Source organism: Macaca mulatta, chromosome 3 (assembly GCF_049350105.2).
Source record: "Macaca mulatta isolate MMU2019108-1 chromosome 3, T2T-MMU8v2.0, whole genome shotgun sequence".
Taxonomy (NCBI): domain Eukaryota; kingdom Metazoa; phylum Chordata; class Mammalia; order Primates; family Cercopithecidae; genus Macaca; species Macaca mulatta.
The window spans coordinates 115,673,268-115,693,010 of NC_133408.1; the positions used below are offsets into that span (position 1 = coordinate 115,673,268).

At 37.4% G+C, this 19,743-nt stretch overlaps 1 protein-coding gene and 1 long non-coding RNA gene across 4 annotated transcripts in view; one reads left to right on the top strand and one right to left on the bottom strand.

Moving 5' to 3' along the window:
• The window catches only part of LOC106997524 (uncharacterized), a 77,631-nt gene that overhangs the window by 38,851 nt on the left and 19,037 nt on the right, over positions 1-19,743 (top strand). For all 3 annotated transcript variants that reach the window (XR_013415917.1, XR_013415918.1, XR_013415919.1), the window contains exons 2-3: positions 2,620-2,721; positions 13,320-13,408. This is a non-coding gene — a long non-coding RNA (uncharacterized LOC106997524). The remainder of the gene's footprint in view (positions 1-2,619; positions 2,722-13,319; positions 13,409-19,743) is intronic.
• The window catches only part of SCIN (scinderin), an 85,192-nt gene continuing 75,948 nt past the window's right edge, over positions 10,500-19,743 (bottom strand). The window contains exons 13-16 of the mRNA XM_001082780.5: positions 19,558-19,679; positions 14,710-14,787; positions 12,365-12,425; positions 10,500-11,670 (exon numbers count right to left, since the gene is read on the bottom strand). Coding sequence (XP_001082780.1) covers positions 11,543-11,670; positions 12,365-12,425; positions 14,710-14,787; positions 19,558-19,679 — 389 coding nt within the window. The 3' untranslated portion in view covers positions 10,500-11,542. The remainder of the gene's footprint in view (positions 11,671-12,364; positions 12,426-14,709; positions 14,788-19,557; positions 19,680-19,743) is intronic.

Genomic DNA, 19,743 nt, shown 5'->3' on the forward strand with positions numbered 1-19,743 from the left:
CTAGAATCTCTACATGAGGCAAAGTTCTTTCCATGAGTCCTAATGTAGCTTCTTCTTTTTCAATGACCTATATAGACTAGTAGATAATGTAACTGCCACTCAGTGTATTAGTATATACTGATATACAATGGTATATTGGAAATAAAATAGAATGAAAGAATATAATAGAATGGAATGGAATATAATCAGGGTAACTGCGATAAAAACTATTACTTGGAAAAGGGAAGAATGGGAAACATAAAAACCCACTTGTCTGTAGCTTTACTGAAATCTTGCAGGACAAAAATTGCTAGGATTCTCTAGTGGCTACTTGCCAGTATGTAGCTTGAAGTCATTAACTTACTTGAACTTGGCTCTGCTCCCTGGGATACTCCCCTGTCCATTGTCTTTTTGATCTCCTGGCTTTGCCCTTAGGGAAATTGCTCCCTGTCCACAATCCTTTGGGGCACATCTACAGTGAATGCTAAGGCATAGCTTCTTTTCCACTTTAGATGTGATAATGGCCAAGCAATTCTAGGTTTTGAGCTGAAGACAGCATAAGTTTCTTAACTCTCTGCTGATTCAGGTTAAAGTTTTAGGCGATGCTATATGATTACACATTCACATGTCATTGTAAACTAGGTTTGCAAGTTTTTTGGAATACGGTATGCTCAAAACCACAGTTGACTCCTGATCTATTTGGTTCCAGGCAGTTGTATATGAAAGAAACCACAAAGGCTTTATCTGAATATAACAATGCTATTGTCACTCTCTCCCTCATATTAATAGCAGCTACATTGGTGGGGAAACAACATCCTTAAGCTGATTTTGTGTCTGCATTGGTCTCTATTTTTGGTTGCAAACACTTAAGGGAAGGCTCTTGAGCAAGGTCCTGAGTAACAACATAACTACTGTTATTTTCTTCATAGAAACAGTTGAGTTCTCCCAGTTACTAATCCTTCAGTCAATTTAGATTGCTTGCCATCTGCTGATAATGGAGTAGGATTATATTCCCTTTCATCTCTGCATTAAATTGATTAATTTTTGCCTGCCTTACTCTCTGTCTTATAGCACATTGCTAAGAGCAGCAAGGAACAACCAATATACATTAATATCCTGAATTTTCCAAACCTGTCTTCCAGGAAATAGAGGCTTTATAACTACTGTTAAAATTTTTACTTAATGTTTTATCATAGAAGGGATGACTGGCCTCCCAGCTCACAAAATTTACTTATTCATTCTCAGCAAGTCTACAAGTAAGGCAGAACTAGGACATTTTTAAAGAACATCCCACTTCTGATACTAGTTTTTATATTAATTAGGGTACAGACTAAACTGCTTAACAATGAGATTCTGAAATGCACTGGCTGAAACAAGGTAAAATATTTTTTTTATCAGTCTTTACAAATTTATTTTTCTTTGCCATGCAACACTTTATTCAATAAAATGGAATAAGTGTGCCCTTGCCTCTCAGTCGTAAAATGAGCACATCGAGTTATAACAGGGAAGCTCTGCCATCTGCTATGTGTGGTTTCCATCGCTGGCCTCAAAGTGGCTATTCCAGCTCTCATCATTTCTCAGCCAGTGGGAAAGGAATAGAGAAGTGGAGGACAAAGAGCTTCCTTTTTAAGAAGGTGACAAGAAATCTGCCCTCATAACTCATAGAACTTCTGCTTGTGTGTCATTGGCCTGAATTTAGTCAGATGACCACATTTTAACTGCCAGGGAATGTGACCTATTAGGATATGCAGGCAGGGTTTCTGTTACTAAAAGAGGAAAGAGAAGAATGGATAATGGAGATCATTTAGCAGATTTTTCACATCTGTTGGGAAGAATGGCATGCATATTTAGAAACAATAGTTTTAGCTCCTAGGTTACATAAAAATTATACATTTTTTATCTACTTTTCATACTTTTAAATATTCAGACTGTTTATCAGCACCAATTCGCCAATCAATTAAAATATTTTTATTTGCAATACATTCAGCTTTTTAATTTTTTTGTCATTCAAGTCACACTTTTTTTTTTTTTTAAGGGAAAGTATCTCTGTAAACTTTTACCTTTTACTTACTGGAATGTTCGATAAAATCTACATTTCTTATTGATGTGTTGATGGCAGAAGTCTTCTTTACTATAAATAGTCTATTTATAGTAAATGCAAAAGGTGGGAATAGTAAATATGTAAAACAGCTTATAATATTATTATAAGAGATAAATTTGTCTTTATGTTTTGAAGGAGTTTCCCCTAACTTCTACACAGGTGTTTTTCATCCTATTTTTCACTTCTCACCTCTGCATATATAATAAACCTCATCAAGCACAAAGTACTACAAACGAGCAATAGTTTCTGGCATTCAATTTTTTCCATCATCACCCTACCCTCATCAGCATTCTTGTTTTATTTATTATTTATTTTGGGCAATCGTTGAGTTTTTTCCCACTACCTCCTCACCCCCTTTTGTTTTCCAGAACATTTCCATGAGTAATTGAACATTTATGCTTATAACTCCTTTCCTCGTCATATCCACTTTTTGACATGTTGGTTTAATTTGGCTTTGTTCAGAAAGTTTCTCTGTCTTCATATTATGTATATTCTGACACTGTGCCACGCTCTTGTTCATGTCTTCCTTCTCTTTTCAGCTGGCTTAGCCGGGGGTAGCAGCTCAACTACTTCCTCCTGACTTCCAGCAGCTGTTCTGGTTTCTTTCCCAGCATTCACACTCCTCCGTGAAAGACTGTGAGGTGAGTAGTCAGGAAAATACATGCTTAACCATTAGAGAAACTAAGATCAAAAAGCAATGAAGTGGTTCACCTAGTATATCTGGCCCTGTATCTGGTCTTTTAATTAAAGGACCTATCAAGACACCATGCAGTGTTCTATAGTATTGCATTGCTATTGGAATCAACCACACTGCTTTCAGACAAAGCAATGGAACTCCAACAGTATCAGTTATCTGTCAGTTATATTTGGCTATTAAGTGTCATCTTGGGAATACCCAGGAAAGAATCTGGTTCCACCAAGATTTACTTGAAAGTTTACTTTCCTGCGGGCAGAAAAGCCATGCCTGGATAATTGAATGAAATTATGCCCTTTATTTTTGGTCTCACTTGTTACCTTAAAATCCAATGAGTATAAAATACATTTTTTAAAAACACATAAAGCTCAAAATTTTAGGAGCGTAACATATTTTTGCAAGCTATAGAATACCTGCAATCCTTATTAGGAAATAGGACATAATTTTCAGGTTTTTTTCTTATTAACTTTTTTTCATTAAAATTTGGGGAATCACTATTCGGTGACCATTTCTGCCTACACATTCTTCTGGGCTTGTGGCAGTTTTGGTGTTGAAGTATGAGGTGATTTGCTCTCATATAATTTATGAAATTCCTTGATAAATATTTATAGCTATGTTTGATGGTGACCTATTCTCTTTAGCAGTGTCATCAGAAATCATCGATGTATGGATTTTAGAGAGGCCAGTTAAGCATTATATAAGCTTTTTGTTCTGAGTTACTGATGACCTCATGGGGCCTGAGACATTACAAAGGAAAGAATAGAATGCAGACAGAAATAAGCAGCTGATTCAAGGACTGTAAAATAAATGTTCGCTCTGGTGCCCTCCATAAAAGTTCACGAAAAATAATACTTGACCTTATAAAACATGACCTTTTTTGAAGCACATTTGTATTCAGAAGTAGAAATCTCAAAATAATGATTTCTCTTTATCAAACCTGAGTGAAATAGTATGTACCATTAGAAGCCTGTTGGCTAACCCTGACTGATGACCTGCTGAGAATGTTATCTTTCCAGCGATGTCCTTCCTGGATTGTAAAATACATAACATCTACAGATATCCTGTAACTGAGAATAGAAAAATATCACTCTCAAAATCCAAAGCTCAAAGTAATCTTATGAAATTAGATCCTTAGTTTAAAATATTTTGTTTTTGGTTTAACTCAACTGAAATATCCTATGTACTCTCTTGTTTCCATAATTGTTCCACATACACTTTTGTATTTCAGGTAGTGTTACTGTAATTGTGTAGATAGCAATAGCCTTATATGAACCCAGTATATGAGGTTTTTATTTCTGCCCAAGTATGAAAGATTGTCAGATTGAAGCAAGAACAGAAATTTTTCAAGGATTATGAAAGAGATGAAATATTGACTATATTTTTCCCAAAGTTGCTATTTTTTATTTTATTTATTTATTTGTTTTTTTGAGACAGGCTCTGACTATTGCCCAGGCTGGAGTACAGCAGCATGATCATGGCTCACTGCAACCTTCACCTCCAGACTGAAGGGATCCTCTCCCCTCAGCCTCCCAAGTAGCTGGGACCACAGGTATGCACCACCACACCTGGCTAAATTTTGTATTTTTTGTAGAGTTGGGGCTTCACCATGTTGCCCAGGCTAGTCTCAAACTCCTGAGCTCAAGTGATCCTCCTGCCTCGGCCTCCCAAAATGCTAGGACTATAGGCATGAGCCACTATGCCTGGCCCAATTATTTTCTATTTTAGAAATGAGGAGCCCAGCGCAATGGTTCATGCCTGTAATCTCAGCACTTTGGGAGGCCAAGGCAGGAGGATCACTTGAGGCCAGTAGTTTAAGACCAGCCTGGGCAACATGATGAAACCCTGTCTCTACAAAAAAAAAAAAAAAAAAAAATACAAAAATTAACCAGTAGTGGTTGTGCACACCTGTGGTCCCAGCTACTTAGGAGCCTGAGGTGGGAGAATCACCTGAGCCTGGGGAGGTCGAGGCTGCAGTGAGCCATGAGCACACCATTGCACTTTGGCCTGGGCAACCGAGTGAGATCCTGTCTCAATAAATAGGTAGATAGATAGATAGATAGATAGATAGATAGATAGATAGATAGAGGTCTAGCCTGATGGTAGAGTTAATGGAAGAGAGGGAATATTGACCAGCTTTTCAAGATATCGGCTTCTACCCAATATACCAACTGACTAGAATGCTAGCTTCACTGTACACCTTTTTACTCAGGCAGAATAGCATCCCACCAAATATGTCTACATACTGTGACAAAGATGTCTAGGACCTGTGAATGTTAGTTTACATGCCAAAAAAAGGACTTTGCAGATGTGATTAAATTAAGGATCTTGAGATGGAGGAGATTATCCTGCATTATCTGATGGCTCAATAATCCATTGGACCATTAGACAACGTAAGCAAAAGGTTCTTATAAGTGAAGGAGGGAGGCAGGAGAATCAGAGACAGAGAAGGGGATGTAACCAACAGAAACAGAGGCCAGACAGGAAGACACAGATTTTGAAGATGCTATTTTGCTGGCTTTGAAGATGTAGAAAGTGGACACAAACTAAAAGGGAAGGTCTTGGGAGAGGAGGATGCCACTGGTATCTGGCAAGCAGAGGCCAGCAATGTTACTAAACATTCTATAATAAACAGGCAGCCCCCCCAAAATAAAGAATTATTTATGTGTCTATAGTGCCAAGGTTGAGAAACTGCCTTGTTAGATATGTTAGGACCTCCTGCAAAGTACAGAATAGGTGAGAACAAACATCCATCTCTTGTTCCAGATCTTAGTGCAAAATATTTAATTTTCCATTCTGAAGTATGCTGTCAGCTGTACATTTTTTGTGGATACTCTTTTTAAGATGGAAGACCTTCCATTCTATTCCTACTTTGCTGAGAATTTTTACTATGAATGGTTGCAGAATTTTATCAACTGCTTTTCTGTATCTATTCAGGTGTTCAAATGGTTTTTAGTCTGTTAATATGGAAAGTTATTGATTAATTTTTAAATGTTAAAATGAATTCCTGGGATAAAACCAAGTTATATATTGCTGGATTCAATTTGATAAACTTTTAATATTTTTACATCCATGTTATGAGGAATACTGGTTTTATTACTTTCTTATTACTTTCCTCCCAATCTGTGGTAAACTTTCTTAAAAGTTTAACACAAATCACCAGTGAAGCGCAAACAGGCCTGGCTTTTTCTCTGTGAGATGTTTAGACTGGGCACTGTGGTTCACACTTTTAATCTCAGCACTTGGGGAGGCTGAAGAGGGAGGATCACTTGAGCCCAGGAGTTCCGGAACAGGATGGGCAACATAGCAAGGCCCCATCTCTGCAAAACCTAAAAACAAGTTAGCCAGGTGTGGTGGCATGTCCCTGTGAGTCCCAGCTACTTGGGAAGCTGAGGTGGGAGGATTACTTGAGTCCACGGGGTCCAGGCTGCAGTGCATGTGATTGCGACACTGTACTCCAGTCTGGGCAACAGAGGAAAATCCTGGAGTCTCAAAAAAAAAAAAAGTTTGACTATAATTTCTTTTTTATTTCCTTTTTTTCTTTTGCCCAGGCTGGAGTGCAGTGGTGCAATCTTGGCTCACTACAACCTCCACCTCCTGGGCTCAAGTGATCCTCCCAGCTCAGCCTCCCATGTAGCTGGAACCACAGGCACTCACCACCATGCCCAGCTAATTTTTGTATTTTTTGTTGAGATGAGGTTTTGCATGTTGCTAGGCTGATTTCAAATTCCTGGGCTCAAGTGATCCACCTGGCTTGCCCTCACAAACTGCTAGGATTAATTTAATTTCTTTAATGTGTGTGTGTGTATGTGTGTGTGTGTGCACATGCACATGCATATTCCTACTTAGATTATCTGTCCATGTCTTCTTGAGTTAGCTTTAGTAGTTTCTGCCTCCCAATGAATCCATTTTATCAATGTCAAGTTTATTGGCATAAATTATTTCTCTTACATATTTTAACGTCCATAGGATCAGTGGTGGTATCCTTCTTAATCTTTATATTAGTAATTTATGTTTCCCCCCTTTTATCTTATTAGTCTGGCTAGAATTTTATCATTTTATGATTCAGAAGAACCAAATTTTGACTTTATTTTTTCTAGTTTTTAAAAAATCTATTCTTTATCATTCCCTTTTCTCTGCTTATTTTGGGTATAATTTGTCATCTTTCAATTTCATAAGATAAGAACTTAGATTATTGATTTGAGGGCTTTTTATTTATTTAATGTAAGCATTTAATGCTATAAATTTCCTTTTAAAAATTTTCTAATTTCTCTTGTGATTTCTTCTTTTACCCAAATTTGGGGACTTGCCAGATATCTGTTTTTGATTTCTCAATTAGTTCCATTGTAATTAGAGGCACAGTTTGTATGATTTCATCTTTTTAATTTGTTGGCATTTGTTTTATGGCCTAGAATATTTTCTCTCTTGGTAAATATTTCAAGTTCCCTTAAAAAACAAATATACATGCTGGTATTATTGGTGGTGTTCAGTAATATCAAGTCAGTTAAGTTGGTTGAAAGTATTGTTCAAGTCTTTTAGATTCTTGCTGATTTTCTTCTTATTCTGTAAGCTACTATGAGATGATTTCCCTCTTCCAATGTAATTCCGTGTATTCTCCCATTATTTTCATGTTTCATTTTCACATTAAAATTTGTGAACTACATGAAATTTATCCAGGCACATATAGTAAGATGTGGATCCAACTTTTGTTTTTCCTTTAAGACCAAAGCATTGCATCATGAATATTTTAGGTAGCACAATAAGCTCAGTTGGTATTTAATAAAAAAATTTTTTTTAGAGAATATGCATAATACATATCATACTTTAAAAAATCTAACATAAGTCTTTAAAATTAAAAGGGGAGTCAACATAGTGAAGAGAAAATAAGATGATAGAGCAAGGCAAACAATTTTTGAAAATACATTAAAAAATTACAACACACCCATCCTGTATATATAGTGAATATTATTATTCTTTTCTTCATTTTGATTAGAATTATATCCCTCTGAATAACCTATACAATCCAGAAATTGTTTTGAAGTCAGTTTACTGATTGTCTTGCAAAACAAAGCAAACAAATGATAGCTAAGGCCATAAAACAATTGTTGATTTTACCTGGGAACTGTGTTTCCTGGTTTTTTGCTCAAAGTAATGCCATAATTTGATTCTTTAATTCTTGAGATGTGCTACTCTTTTAAAAATTATTTTTATTTTTGTTTTTGTAGAGATGGAATCTCACTCTGTTGCCCAGGCTGCAGTACTGTGGCTATTCACAGTTGCTATCATAGCTCACTACAGCCTTAAACTTCCTCTCGCCTCAGTCTCCCAAGTAACTGGGACTACAGGCACACACCATTGTGCCCAGTTTATTATTTCTTACCAGATTAATTATTTCTGATTAGTACTTGATTTTTCTGGATTCATTTATATATATATATATATATATCCATATATATATAGTGTTTATTAGTCACAAATTTCACACAACTAGGAGTGTGCTATATTGTTTGGGGCAAGAAAGGGTCTGTAAAGCACTGGTAGCTGAGGATAAATACATTTGTTTTGGTTTCTGATCCCCAAAATCCACGAGTAAAAGCAGAGAAAAAAGAAATCTGATATTTCATATTAAAAATTAATATTAGCTTCACCAAAGAAAAATAAGAAAGTAATTATAAAACTTTTCCATTTATTAATTAGGCTATATGAAACTGCATTTCAATTCCAAAGGACTAATTTCTATAAGGAATTACATGTAATTTGAGTTTTAGGACTACACAGTATCATTGAACAACGGAACACTCTCTAGAATAATTTTCTTTAATCCCGCAAATGTTCACCTTTTTAGAAGTAGGTTTTGTTTTTGTTTTATCTGGATTTTACTTGTGTTGCAGATGTTTCTTCAAGCCACATCAGCTTTAGTTGTGAAATTAAAATGCCAACTCCATAGGGCTCATAAGTATTCTTGCAATAGCGGCTATAGTTGCTGACAATTTGTGTTCACCTCTACTGGTCAGGCTGGGCAATGGGCGTAGGTACTTCCTTCCCACAGTGCTTGTGCTATTGATGCTGCTGTCTTTTTATTTTTTATTTTTTTGAGACAGAGTTTTGCTCTGTTGCCCAGGCTGGAGTGCAGTGGCGTGATCTCAGCTCACTGCAAGCTCTGCTTCCTGGGTTCATGCCATTCTCTTGCCTCAGCCTCCTGAGTAGCTGGGACTACAGGCACCCGCCACCATGCCCGGCTAATTTTTTGTATTTTTAGTAGAGACAGGGTTTCACCGTGTTAGCCAGGGTGGTCTCAATCTCCTGACCTCGTGATCCACCCACCTCGGCCTCCCAAACTGCTGGGATTACAGGCGTGAGCCACCGCCCAGCCTGATGCTGCTGTCTTGTTACCATCACGGCCTCTGATTCCCTGGGTTTGGGATTTGGAAAAGCAGTATTCTCACAGCTCAGGCTGCAATGATTTTTTTTCTGGTGCAGTGGTGACAGTAGAAGAGAACCCTGTGGAATCTCCCTGTTTCTTTAGACTTCAGCCCATTCTACTAGGCATGCTTTCCTTTTAAGGCCTTTGCTGTTGGTACTCCTTCGGCCTGGTTGTAACCCTGAGGTTCACTCCCCACTCGCTATCGATTCTTTTTTTTTTTTTTAATTTATTTTCACACAGAGTTTCACTCTTATTGCCCAAGCTAGAGTACAATGGCGTGATCTCAGCTCACTGCAACCTCTGCCTCCCAGGTTCAAGCGATTCTCCTGCTTCAGGTTCCTGAGTAGCTGGGATTACAGAAGCATGCCACCACGCCTGGCTAATTTTTATATTTTTAGTAGAGACGGGGTTCACCATGTTGTCCATGGCTGGTCTCGAACTCCTGACCTCAAGTGATCTACCTGCCTCAGGGTCCCAAAGTGCTGGGATTAGAGGCGTGAGCCACCGTGCCTGGCCTCGATTTTCTGTTTAGATATCGCCTACTTAACCATGCTTCCCTTGACCATACTATTAGTATTGCCTAGCTCCTTTCCTAAATTTTCTTCTCCACAGGGCATATCTTCTAATGTATTTTATAATATCTCTATGTGTTGATTTGTTTTTGCTTTTTGTTTTTTTTCTCTTCCCTAGAATATAAACTCCATAAAAGTTTAGATTTTGTCTGTTTCATTCATGTTGAGTCCAAAGTGCCTGAAATAGTGCCTGATACTGAATAGACATTTTGAATGAATAGTGCCTTGAAGTACAGCTTCTCTCTGCTTCCTTACCTCCTATGCAAGCTCCAGGATTTCACGGGAGCATTCACTATTAGGCCATAATAAAACTGGGCCCACTTCTCCATACCAGGACTCAATTTGAAACACATATGCCCTTCATTTCCCCAGAGAAAAGGTAAAAACTCCTCAGATCACTTCCCTGCTTCGTTTCTTCTTCCCATGGAAATGCAGCTTCCCCTCCTCAACTACCCAGTCCTCTATCCAATGACCAAATTCAGTTCCTACTTTACTGGGGCTCCAGATTCTGTCCCAACTCCTGTTTTCTGGGGACCTGTGTTTCACATGCAATCTCATATTTCAAAATTTTCATAATGATCTGACCATGAACAGCTGTTTAATTTTGACCACTTAATGAGGATGAATTAAGAAATATTAAACTCAAATCTACTTATGCATAGATGTATTTGACCTTAAAATTAATAGTGTAATTAACTCATCAAATTTGAATAAAATGTCATAACACAAAACTTTCAAAGAGATGTATTTTAATAATTAAAGACAGCATTAGTGAAGTTTTTCTGTATGTATCTTTTGTGATATTAAACATGTACTGTCAAATATCTATCTATCTAAGTGGATAACAATGCAATTCATTTTGTCATGAAAGAGCTGTGCTTTCAAAGACTTTTAATAAGGTTTTAAAAAAAGATAAAATTTCTCTTAGAAAATAACACATAGGAGTTAATGGCATCAAAGTCACATTGACTAAAGAAGGAAAATAGCAACAAATTGTTAAAGCCACTTTAACATAAACCTTATTGCAAGTATACAAATCATTTGAACACAATCTATAGAAAAGAGAAAAACTTCCAAGGCATTACAACTTTTTCTCTGGCATGTTAAAAAGCAAGTTTGACTAATGGCTAATGCATTATAAAATTTCCTATCTGACAAATCTCTCTAGATTATGCATAGTATTTTACTTTTGAAAGGTCATAAAAAAGATATAAATCAGTTTCCAGAAGAGCTAATATTGGCCCATAATGAAAGTTTCCTTCAGGTTATTTGAATGTATTAACGTAAGAAAGCTCCAGTTTAAGAAGAATTTCAAACCAAAATTAAGCATTAAAAAATAGGCATTTGGTTGAGGTTATTTTTTATTTATTCATTTATTTTTTGAGACAGAGTCTCTGTTGCCCAGGCTGCAGTGTGGTGGCACGATCCCGGCTCACCGCAACCTCAGCCTCCTGGGTTCAAGCAATTTTCCGGTCTCAGTCTACTAAGTAGCTGGAATTACAGGTATGCGCCACCATGCCCAGCTATTTTTATTTTTTTTTGTATTTTTAGTAGACACAGGGTTTCGCCATGGTGGCCAGGCTGGTCTCGAAATCCTGACCCTAAATGATCCGACTGCCTCAGCCTCCGAAAGTGCTGGGATTACAGATGTGAGTCACTGCACCCGGCCTTAATTTTCTAAAGACAAATAAACAAAAAGCTTTTCCTGTTCCTCTCCCAAAAGAGCAATGAGATAACTGCCTTGTAATGTTTGTTTGCTTTTTACAAACACCAGTTTACCACTTGCTGGAATCCCAGCCCAGGAACCAGCCTGTGAATGTGGGTGGCTCATGGCCTTGTTTTATGATGACAATTGGTGTCCTCTTGTCTCTTCCAGAAGGGTCTGTCTCAAGGTACATTTTGGCTAAAAACAGTTGTAAAGACACATAAATTCGGTTAGTTTGGGTTAAACTAAAGTAACTGCAGATTGAAAATTCTTCGAATAAAAGTAATAAATTAAATTTCCAGAAGAACAAATAAATATTGGCCACATTGAAAATGAAAATTCTTCGAATACAGTTCTTCAAATGAAAGTGATAAATTAAATTGCCATTGACCAGGTAGACAAATACAATTTCTTTTTGATTTCTCTCATCTGCCATGAAAAGCAACATGCGAGTCTCATCAATGCCCGAAAAAATTCCAAGTTTTATAGAATTGTTCTGGTGGCATAATTATTGTTACACTTTTCAGTAAAAGGAAAATTGTGCCAGAAAGAACAGCTTTAGTCAAAAGGAAGTTTAAAAAATCTGGCTTATCACAGTAATGGAGGTTTTACTCTTATCATAATAAAACAAGGGTTGAAATGAATTTAAGTTTTTCTGGTTAAATTGATATAATTCTATTCTAAATTAGATAACAAAACATATTTTTTCTTGTGCCCATCTGGAAATTCTCCAGTTCAAAAAATCCCATTACTCTTTAGTTTTGAGGAGGAATGCTAAGCTACTTCTTGATTTTGAAATGTAGTTTTGTAAGACATGGTGGCAAAGAGCAGTCAGACACTCGGTCATAATGGTGCCCAGTTACTGCTATAATTGTCCATCAATTGAGCTTACCAGACTTCAGAGATTCTTTTTTCTCAACTTCATTAGCATCTTTGCCAATCCAAATAAATATCTGAAAAATGAAACAATAACAATACGTATGGTTTCTGGGATGTTGACTCAGGCTAGGCCCTGTGTAAAGTGCTTCACGCACACACTGCTCATTGAATCTTCACAACATCCGCAGAAGTTAGGGATGTGGAGGCAGTGGCCCAGAAAGGTACCATCACTTTCCCAGTGTTCACACTCATCAGGAGACACCTAAACTTACATTTAGCCAGTTTCACTTCAGATTTCACACTTGGATATTTTATGTTTACATGGTATTTTCTAGTTTGTAAAGTGATCTTTCACAAAAACAACAGATTGGGTGGATTTTTTTTTTCATCCACCCCCTAGGGTGTGACAGCAGTCAGTCGAAGGAAACCAAAATATTTCACCTCCGAATACACTTCTTTGACATATTTTGAGATGGCTGTTCAGAGGGCTTGCAAAGAGAAATAGTCCTGCAAAGCTGCCTTTTGTGGGGGAAGAGCTGCATCTGTAGAGAATCTGCATTGGTGCAGCCGGGCTTTCTCTGAGGCCCTCCCTTTTCGGGATCTAGGGAAGATTAACTGAGAGTCTCACACCCATAAAGGTCTGAAAGAAACATTTACCATCTATACTTTATGTGAGGTTTTATTCATAACAAGACCACCTTTCCTAGCCAGGCCTCTTCTCCCATAACCAGTTTTGCCATCCTCCAATCCCCCATTCTTTCTGTAACTTCCAAATGGTACAAAAACATCAACCATCCAGCCATTTCTTCAATTCTTGCATTCTGTATGACTCCTGTGCACATTAATATATTTGTATGCCTTTTCTCCTATTAATCTGCCTTTTATCAACTGATTTTTGTATGAACCTTTGGAGAGTGAAGGGGAAATTTTCCCTGGGCCCTTACACAGTCATTATCCCCATTTCCTAGACGTGGATCTTGGCTGGAAGGGACTACATGTAGACACAGAGCTTGTCTGTGGGTGATCCCAGACTCCCTCCAGGAACCTCTGACTTAAGGTTAGTGTTTTTCTCTTCTAGTAGCGTGCCCTCCCTATAAGATGTTGGTAAAAATGCTATAATGTTTAGTATTTAAATAGCAATTTTTTTTAAAAAATTGATATAATTATATAATTATACAATCTGTATATATCCTTCTCCTTGTCAAATGTGTGGGTGGGGGTACTTTAATGCTGAAAAAATTTCCTGAATTACCTTATATTGAAACCACTTTAAAATCACTTGTGGCAGAGCAATTTTGATCAGTTATGTTTAGACTGTATTCTAATTCATACTGAAAGTGCTGAAATATTCGTGTGCAGGGCACAGAACAAACCATGACAGCATGGTAATGTAAATAAAAAGTATGACTTTAAAAAATGAAATGTGGCTTGGTAAATATTCTAAAAAGCATCCATGATTACAGAAACAAGAGTTGACTACAAATGAGAAAAATTAAATATATATCTGAACAAGGAAATGTAATTCTTCTTTAATTCTTAAATACACAAGAGTGTTTTATTGACTTGGAGATTTAAATCTCATCTAGAAATAAGTACTCCATTCACTTGGCAAGAATCTGAGGCTGGGCCCTCAAGTCAAACATGGTCATTGTAGATCAGAAGCGAGGGTGTGATATAACTGAATGGTTTATCAGTTGGGAACAAACTTAAAAGGAACAATCTCTGTGCTTGCCTCTAAGACTAGGCCTAATTCAGATAAGCATTTCACACTTGTTCTATATAATTTAGTTCATAATATATTTACTTTTCTCTTTCACTGTTAATTTACATAGAGGTTAAAAACCTATCAGATGTGGCATGTCAAATCACCGTTAATTTCCTTGAAAATTAAGATAAATAAAACAGTAACATATTTTACTGTGTAGATTCAAAACTATTCTGCCTGTTTCTTCCCCAGGGGAGGGGCACCCATGACTTCTTGTCAAATTTCAAGAGAAATTTTGAATATGTTGGTTTCCTCAATGGCATTGTACCCCCATGACACTGTACACACGAATACACTTATTAAATGAATTATAAACAAATTAGGAATGAATAATTTTTACAAATAAATGAAAAATAACAGGTTTTTTTGCCTATAACTGTAAAGCCAAAGATGGTAGCTCTGGAATTATTTTCATAGGAAGAAATCAACTTGCCATATGTATTAGTTTCATTTTTTACCAAATGTGTGTGTATTTTTAATACAGCCTAAATCTCTAGGCTCATTTATATCTAGATTTACCATTTCTCAAAGCAAGTTCTGTCATCTTTCAACCAAGAATGCATTCTCTTGTTATGAACAAAATGTAGTTGTACCTGTTCCCAAGCATCTAGTAACATGACATCATCTTCTGCTAAATCATCCTGGGTGAACTCCCCTGGAACCTCTTCAATCTGAAAGGTATAAAAAGCTATATGAGCAAACAGTAAAGCAGTGATTTTTCCAATACATAGGATACAAATGCCCTGTTTTTTTTTTTTGAGTATAATGAAAATAAAATTTGGTAGTAATTTTTTTCTTCTTTTTCGGGTAATAAAATTTTAAATAATTGATCATTAATTTGGCATCACAAACTGGTGGTATTTTATTTGGCCAGCACAGTATTTAATATAAACATTGCATTTGTGAAATTAAATAATTCAAATATAAAGCTGGTGGAACCTTAAATTATTCTGAGTTTTGAGAGGAATGTGGCTATGTGGCCTGAGTCTTGAGGCATGCACTCAAGCTTTTGCCTTTTTTTCTGCAAATAATTCGGAAGACCAAAGGGTGCAGAGCTAAGACCCCCCTCAGATCACCACTCCTCACAAAGTAAGAACGTATTCTTCCTTGGAAAGTATTAATAGCAATCTGTAACCAATCAAATCACTGTCAGTATGCACTGGACTTATATAAAAAATTACATAAGCCTGCTATAATTTCTCTGTTTCTGCCTATTGTCAGTGAAACTTTAAGTCCTCCACTTTAAAACACTGGCCCCATTCATTTGGAGTTAGTGTTTCCCGGGTAGCTATCCTCAAGCCTGGCATTTCAATAAACTATATATTGAATCATATTTTCTAAATCTCATCCCTAAGGTTGGCACATTTGAATGCCCACATATATAGTCAATTTGCTCACAATCCTCTATACTTCCAGTCCCTTATGACTAATTGTTTCACAGATTTATGTTGCCTATCTAGTTCCTAAAAACATTGAGTTTATGGTCCGAGTATTAAATTATCTTTCATTTTGTAGGTCAAGATTACTTTTAAAAAATCAATAGGGCCGAGCATCATGGCTCATGCCTATAATCCCAGCACTTTGGGAGGCCAAGGCAGGCAGATCATGAGGTCAGGAGTTCAAGACCAACCTAGCCAACAGGGGAAACCCTGTCTCTACTAAAAATACAAAAATTAGCCGGGTGTGGTGGCAGGCGCCTGTAGTTCCAGCCACTCAGGAGGCTGAGGTAGGAGACTTGCTTGAACCTGGGAGGTGGAGGTTGCAGTGAGTCAAGACTGTGCCATTGCACTCCAGCCTGAGCAACAGAGGGAGACTCTGTCTCAAAAAAAAAAAAAAAAAAAAAAAAAAGAGAAAGTTAATAGGCCTGGTCATTTTTATAAATCAAAAATTTTCAATAAGATGACATTATAACATAATATTGCATGTACAAATTTTTTTATTTTTATTTTTAATTGTGTTAAATTATAGTTATAGCATTAAAGGGTAATGGGAGGGTTAGCTTCATCCACCCAATACCAATGGGCATGTATTAATCTAAAGTTTGGTATTTTTAGACAATTGTGGGTGAAAACCCCCCTGGATCCTTAAGGCAGGAGTTTGGATTATGGTTCCCAGTTCTTTATTCACTCCCTCTGGCATGTGACTCTGCAGTGCTGTGGAGCTCACTGGGGCCTTGGCCATGTCATATTAGCAAAGGTGACTCAGCAAGGGCCTTTTTGTGTCTTTGGCTTTGTCACTGGAAAAATATGTATAAACCCAAAACATGCGCCCAGCATAGATGAACCTAGTTCCAGGCAGCCTGCAGACATCTGAGCATGACAATTCATGTTTGTTGTAATCTGATGAGATTTTGAGATTGTTATACAAAATAAAACAAAAAACCTTGACCATTTAGAGGGCAAAGGATTTATTTATATTATTTTTATAAGACATATACCAATCACATAATGATTTTAAAAAGAAAAACTTTAAATAGCACTTACTTGATGTCAGGCACTGTTCTAATCTTTTATATGCAACAGCTAATTTAATATTCACAGCAACCCTATGAAGTAGGCACTATGATTACCACCATTTTAGAGTTGAGACAACTACAGCCCAGATAGGCTCAGTAACCAGCCTAAAGTCACAGAGCCGGCAAGTACTACCACCAGGTAAGTGACAGCACATGGGCGGATTGGTTCCAAAAGCTGTACTTTTAGCTAATAAGCTCTGCTGCCTTGTAGCTGCCTTGTAGGAATCTACATGTGTAAAACCTACTTTCTGATAGTAATTTTAAGATCAAATACTTGTTAGCAACAATCCGTTGCCTTAAACTGTAAAGGGAGTGGAAGGGGTTCCAAACATCAAACAAGAAAATGAGTTGGTGCAGAGGAAATTTATATTTCTCTTAAAGGCTAATATACGTGCATAACAAAAAGCCAAAGACTAACAATTCTTTTTTTTAAACACACTGAGAACAAAGCCTAGGTACTTATTTTTGTAAAATACATCTTTCTTGGAAACAAATATCTAATTTATAGCAATGTTAACAAATAATTATAATAAGAAATTATAGAAGCATATGCTGAAAAATAAGTTGCTTGGATGCAATATCAAGTTACCAGTTAAAACAATAAAACAGCAGATTTTTCTGATGACAAATCCATAAAATATAGCAAGTTCAGGGATTTCCTGTAAAGTAGGTGAGCAAATTGTGGTATACAGCAACCAAATATTTATCTCAATGCACTGTTTAAATCTTTAACTTGTAGGTCAAATTATTTATAAGCTTCAAGGGGGACTTGAACCACTTCATCTCAAGTAATTTTATTTCTAGTAATCAAAATATCTGGCAAAATGCATGGGAAATTTTCTTTCCTGTGTTGAAAAATAAAGTTTGCATTTGTTCACTAGGACATGTTGACCAAAATCTGTAGATCAAATTTCATATAAAAGAGGAATTCATTCTTTAAATGAAAAATTTAGCAAAAACTTAGCATGTGAAACAGAGAAAGTATAACTTTTTTTTGAAATTTAGGTGATAGGCTGTGGTTCAGGATGATATTTCAGAGCCCAGTGTAAAATCACTCTTGTATTCTTTTATATTGGATGTTTGTTTCCCCCCAGAATTCCTATGTTAAACCTCTAACCCCCAATGGCATGGTAGTAGGAGGTGGGGTCCTTAGGAGGTAATTAGGTTCAGATGAGGTCATTAGGGTGCAGTGCCCCTGCTTAGCGTCCTTATAAGGAAAGACCTAGGCTAGAGCTTGCTCTCTTGGCCATGTGAGGACACAAGAAGGCTAGAAAGTGGTCCCCTCACCAGACATCAGATCTGCTGGTGCCTTAATCTTGGACTTCTCAGCCTTCAGAATTGTGAAAAATAAATGTTTGTGGTTTAAACCACACAGTCAATGGTATTTTTGTTATAGGAGTTTGAACTAAGACATGCATACACATACTTCTAATTTTACTTCTGACTGACTGGAAGTCAAAGCTTGTAATTGACTATGAAATAAAACATTCCTGTTGATGTCAGTTAATTTGTAACTGCATAGATAGCTTTCTGTGATTTTTGCTCAATGATCATAATATTTCCATAATATTTTTAATTCAGTCAAAATGGTGAAAATTTTTACTCCGCTGGGAAATTGACATGTAAAATTTACATATTTCGATCAGAAATAATGATTGCTGCCCATAGAAAATGCCAAATTATTAAATTAACAAATCTAACCACGTATCTATTCATACAGCAACTGCATGCTCACACAGGTGTAAAGTAGCTGGTACTTTTAAGAGCAGCTTAATCTATATAGGAAATCACAACATTAATGCTTTCACATTAATTACATCATTAACCCTTAAAAACACCCTGTGTAAGGAACAGAAAGCCAAATACTGCAGGTTCTCACTTATAAGTGGGAGCTAAATGATGAGAACACATGGGCACATAGAGGGGAACAACACACACTGGGGTCTATCAAAGGGTGGAGGGTGGGAGGAGTGAGACAATCAGGAAAAATAACTAATGGGTACTAGACTTAATAACTGGGTGATGAAATAGTCTGTACAACAAATCCCCACGACACAAGTTTACCTATGTAACGAACCTGCACATGTACCCCTGAACTTAAAATAAAAGTTAAAAAAAAAAACCCTGTGTAGAGCAAAGGTTGTTACCATGGTTTGCAGGCAGGCAGAAACTGAGATTCAGAACAGTAGCACGTCTGAAAGTGTCAGAGCCACATGGGACTGCCCCTCCCGGTGTTGTTAGGTTCTATCCCACTCTTTTTTGGGTTTTTTTTTTTTTTTTTTTTTTTGAGATGGAGTCTCACTCTGTTGTCCAGGCTGCAGCACAGTGACGCCAGTGGCATGATCTTGGCTCACTGCAACCTCTGCCTCCCGGGTTCAAGAGATTCTCCTGTTTCAGCCTCCCAAGTAGCTGGGACTATAGGCACGCACCACCATGCCTGGCTAATTTTTGTATTTGTAGTAGAGATGGGATTTCACTATATTTGCCAGGTTGGTCTCAAACTCCTTGACCTCATGATCCACTCATCTCGGCTTCCCAAAGTGTTGGGATTACAGGCGTGAGCCACCGCGCCCGCCCCCAACCCCCGCCTTTTTTTTTTTTTTTTTTTTAAGAAGGAGTTTCGCTCTTGTTGCCCAGGCTGGAGTGGAGTGGAGTGGCGCGATCTTGGCTCACTGCAACCTCCGCCTCCTGGGTTCAAGTGATTCTTCTGCCTCAAGCCTCCCAAGTAGCTTGAATTACAAGCATGCACCACCACACCCAGCCAATTTTTGTATTTTTAGTAGAAACAGGGTTTCTCCATGTTGGTCAGGCTGGTCTCAAACTCCTGACCTCGGGGGATCCGCCTGCCTCGGCCTCCCAAAGTGCTGGGATTACAGGCACAAGCCACTGCACCCGGCCCTATCCCACTGTTTTTAAAGACACTTACAATGAATCTTCCAGTTTTGTTAGAGCAGCCATAAAGCCGAGGTGGATGGTCTTCAGCCTGGGTCTCCAGTAGTGGGGAGGTCTGGTAGTCTTCTTTCCCTCCAAGGGAACTCCAAAACTCCTCTGTGGAAAACACACTGAGTTATCCAGTGCATTTTCAGGAACACATGCTTGCTGTTGCTTTATA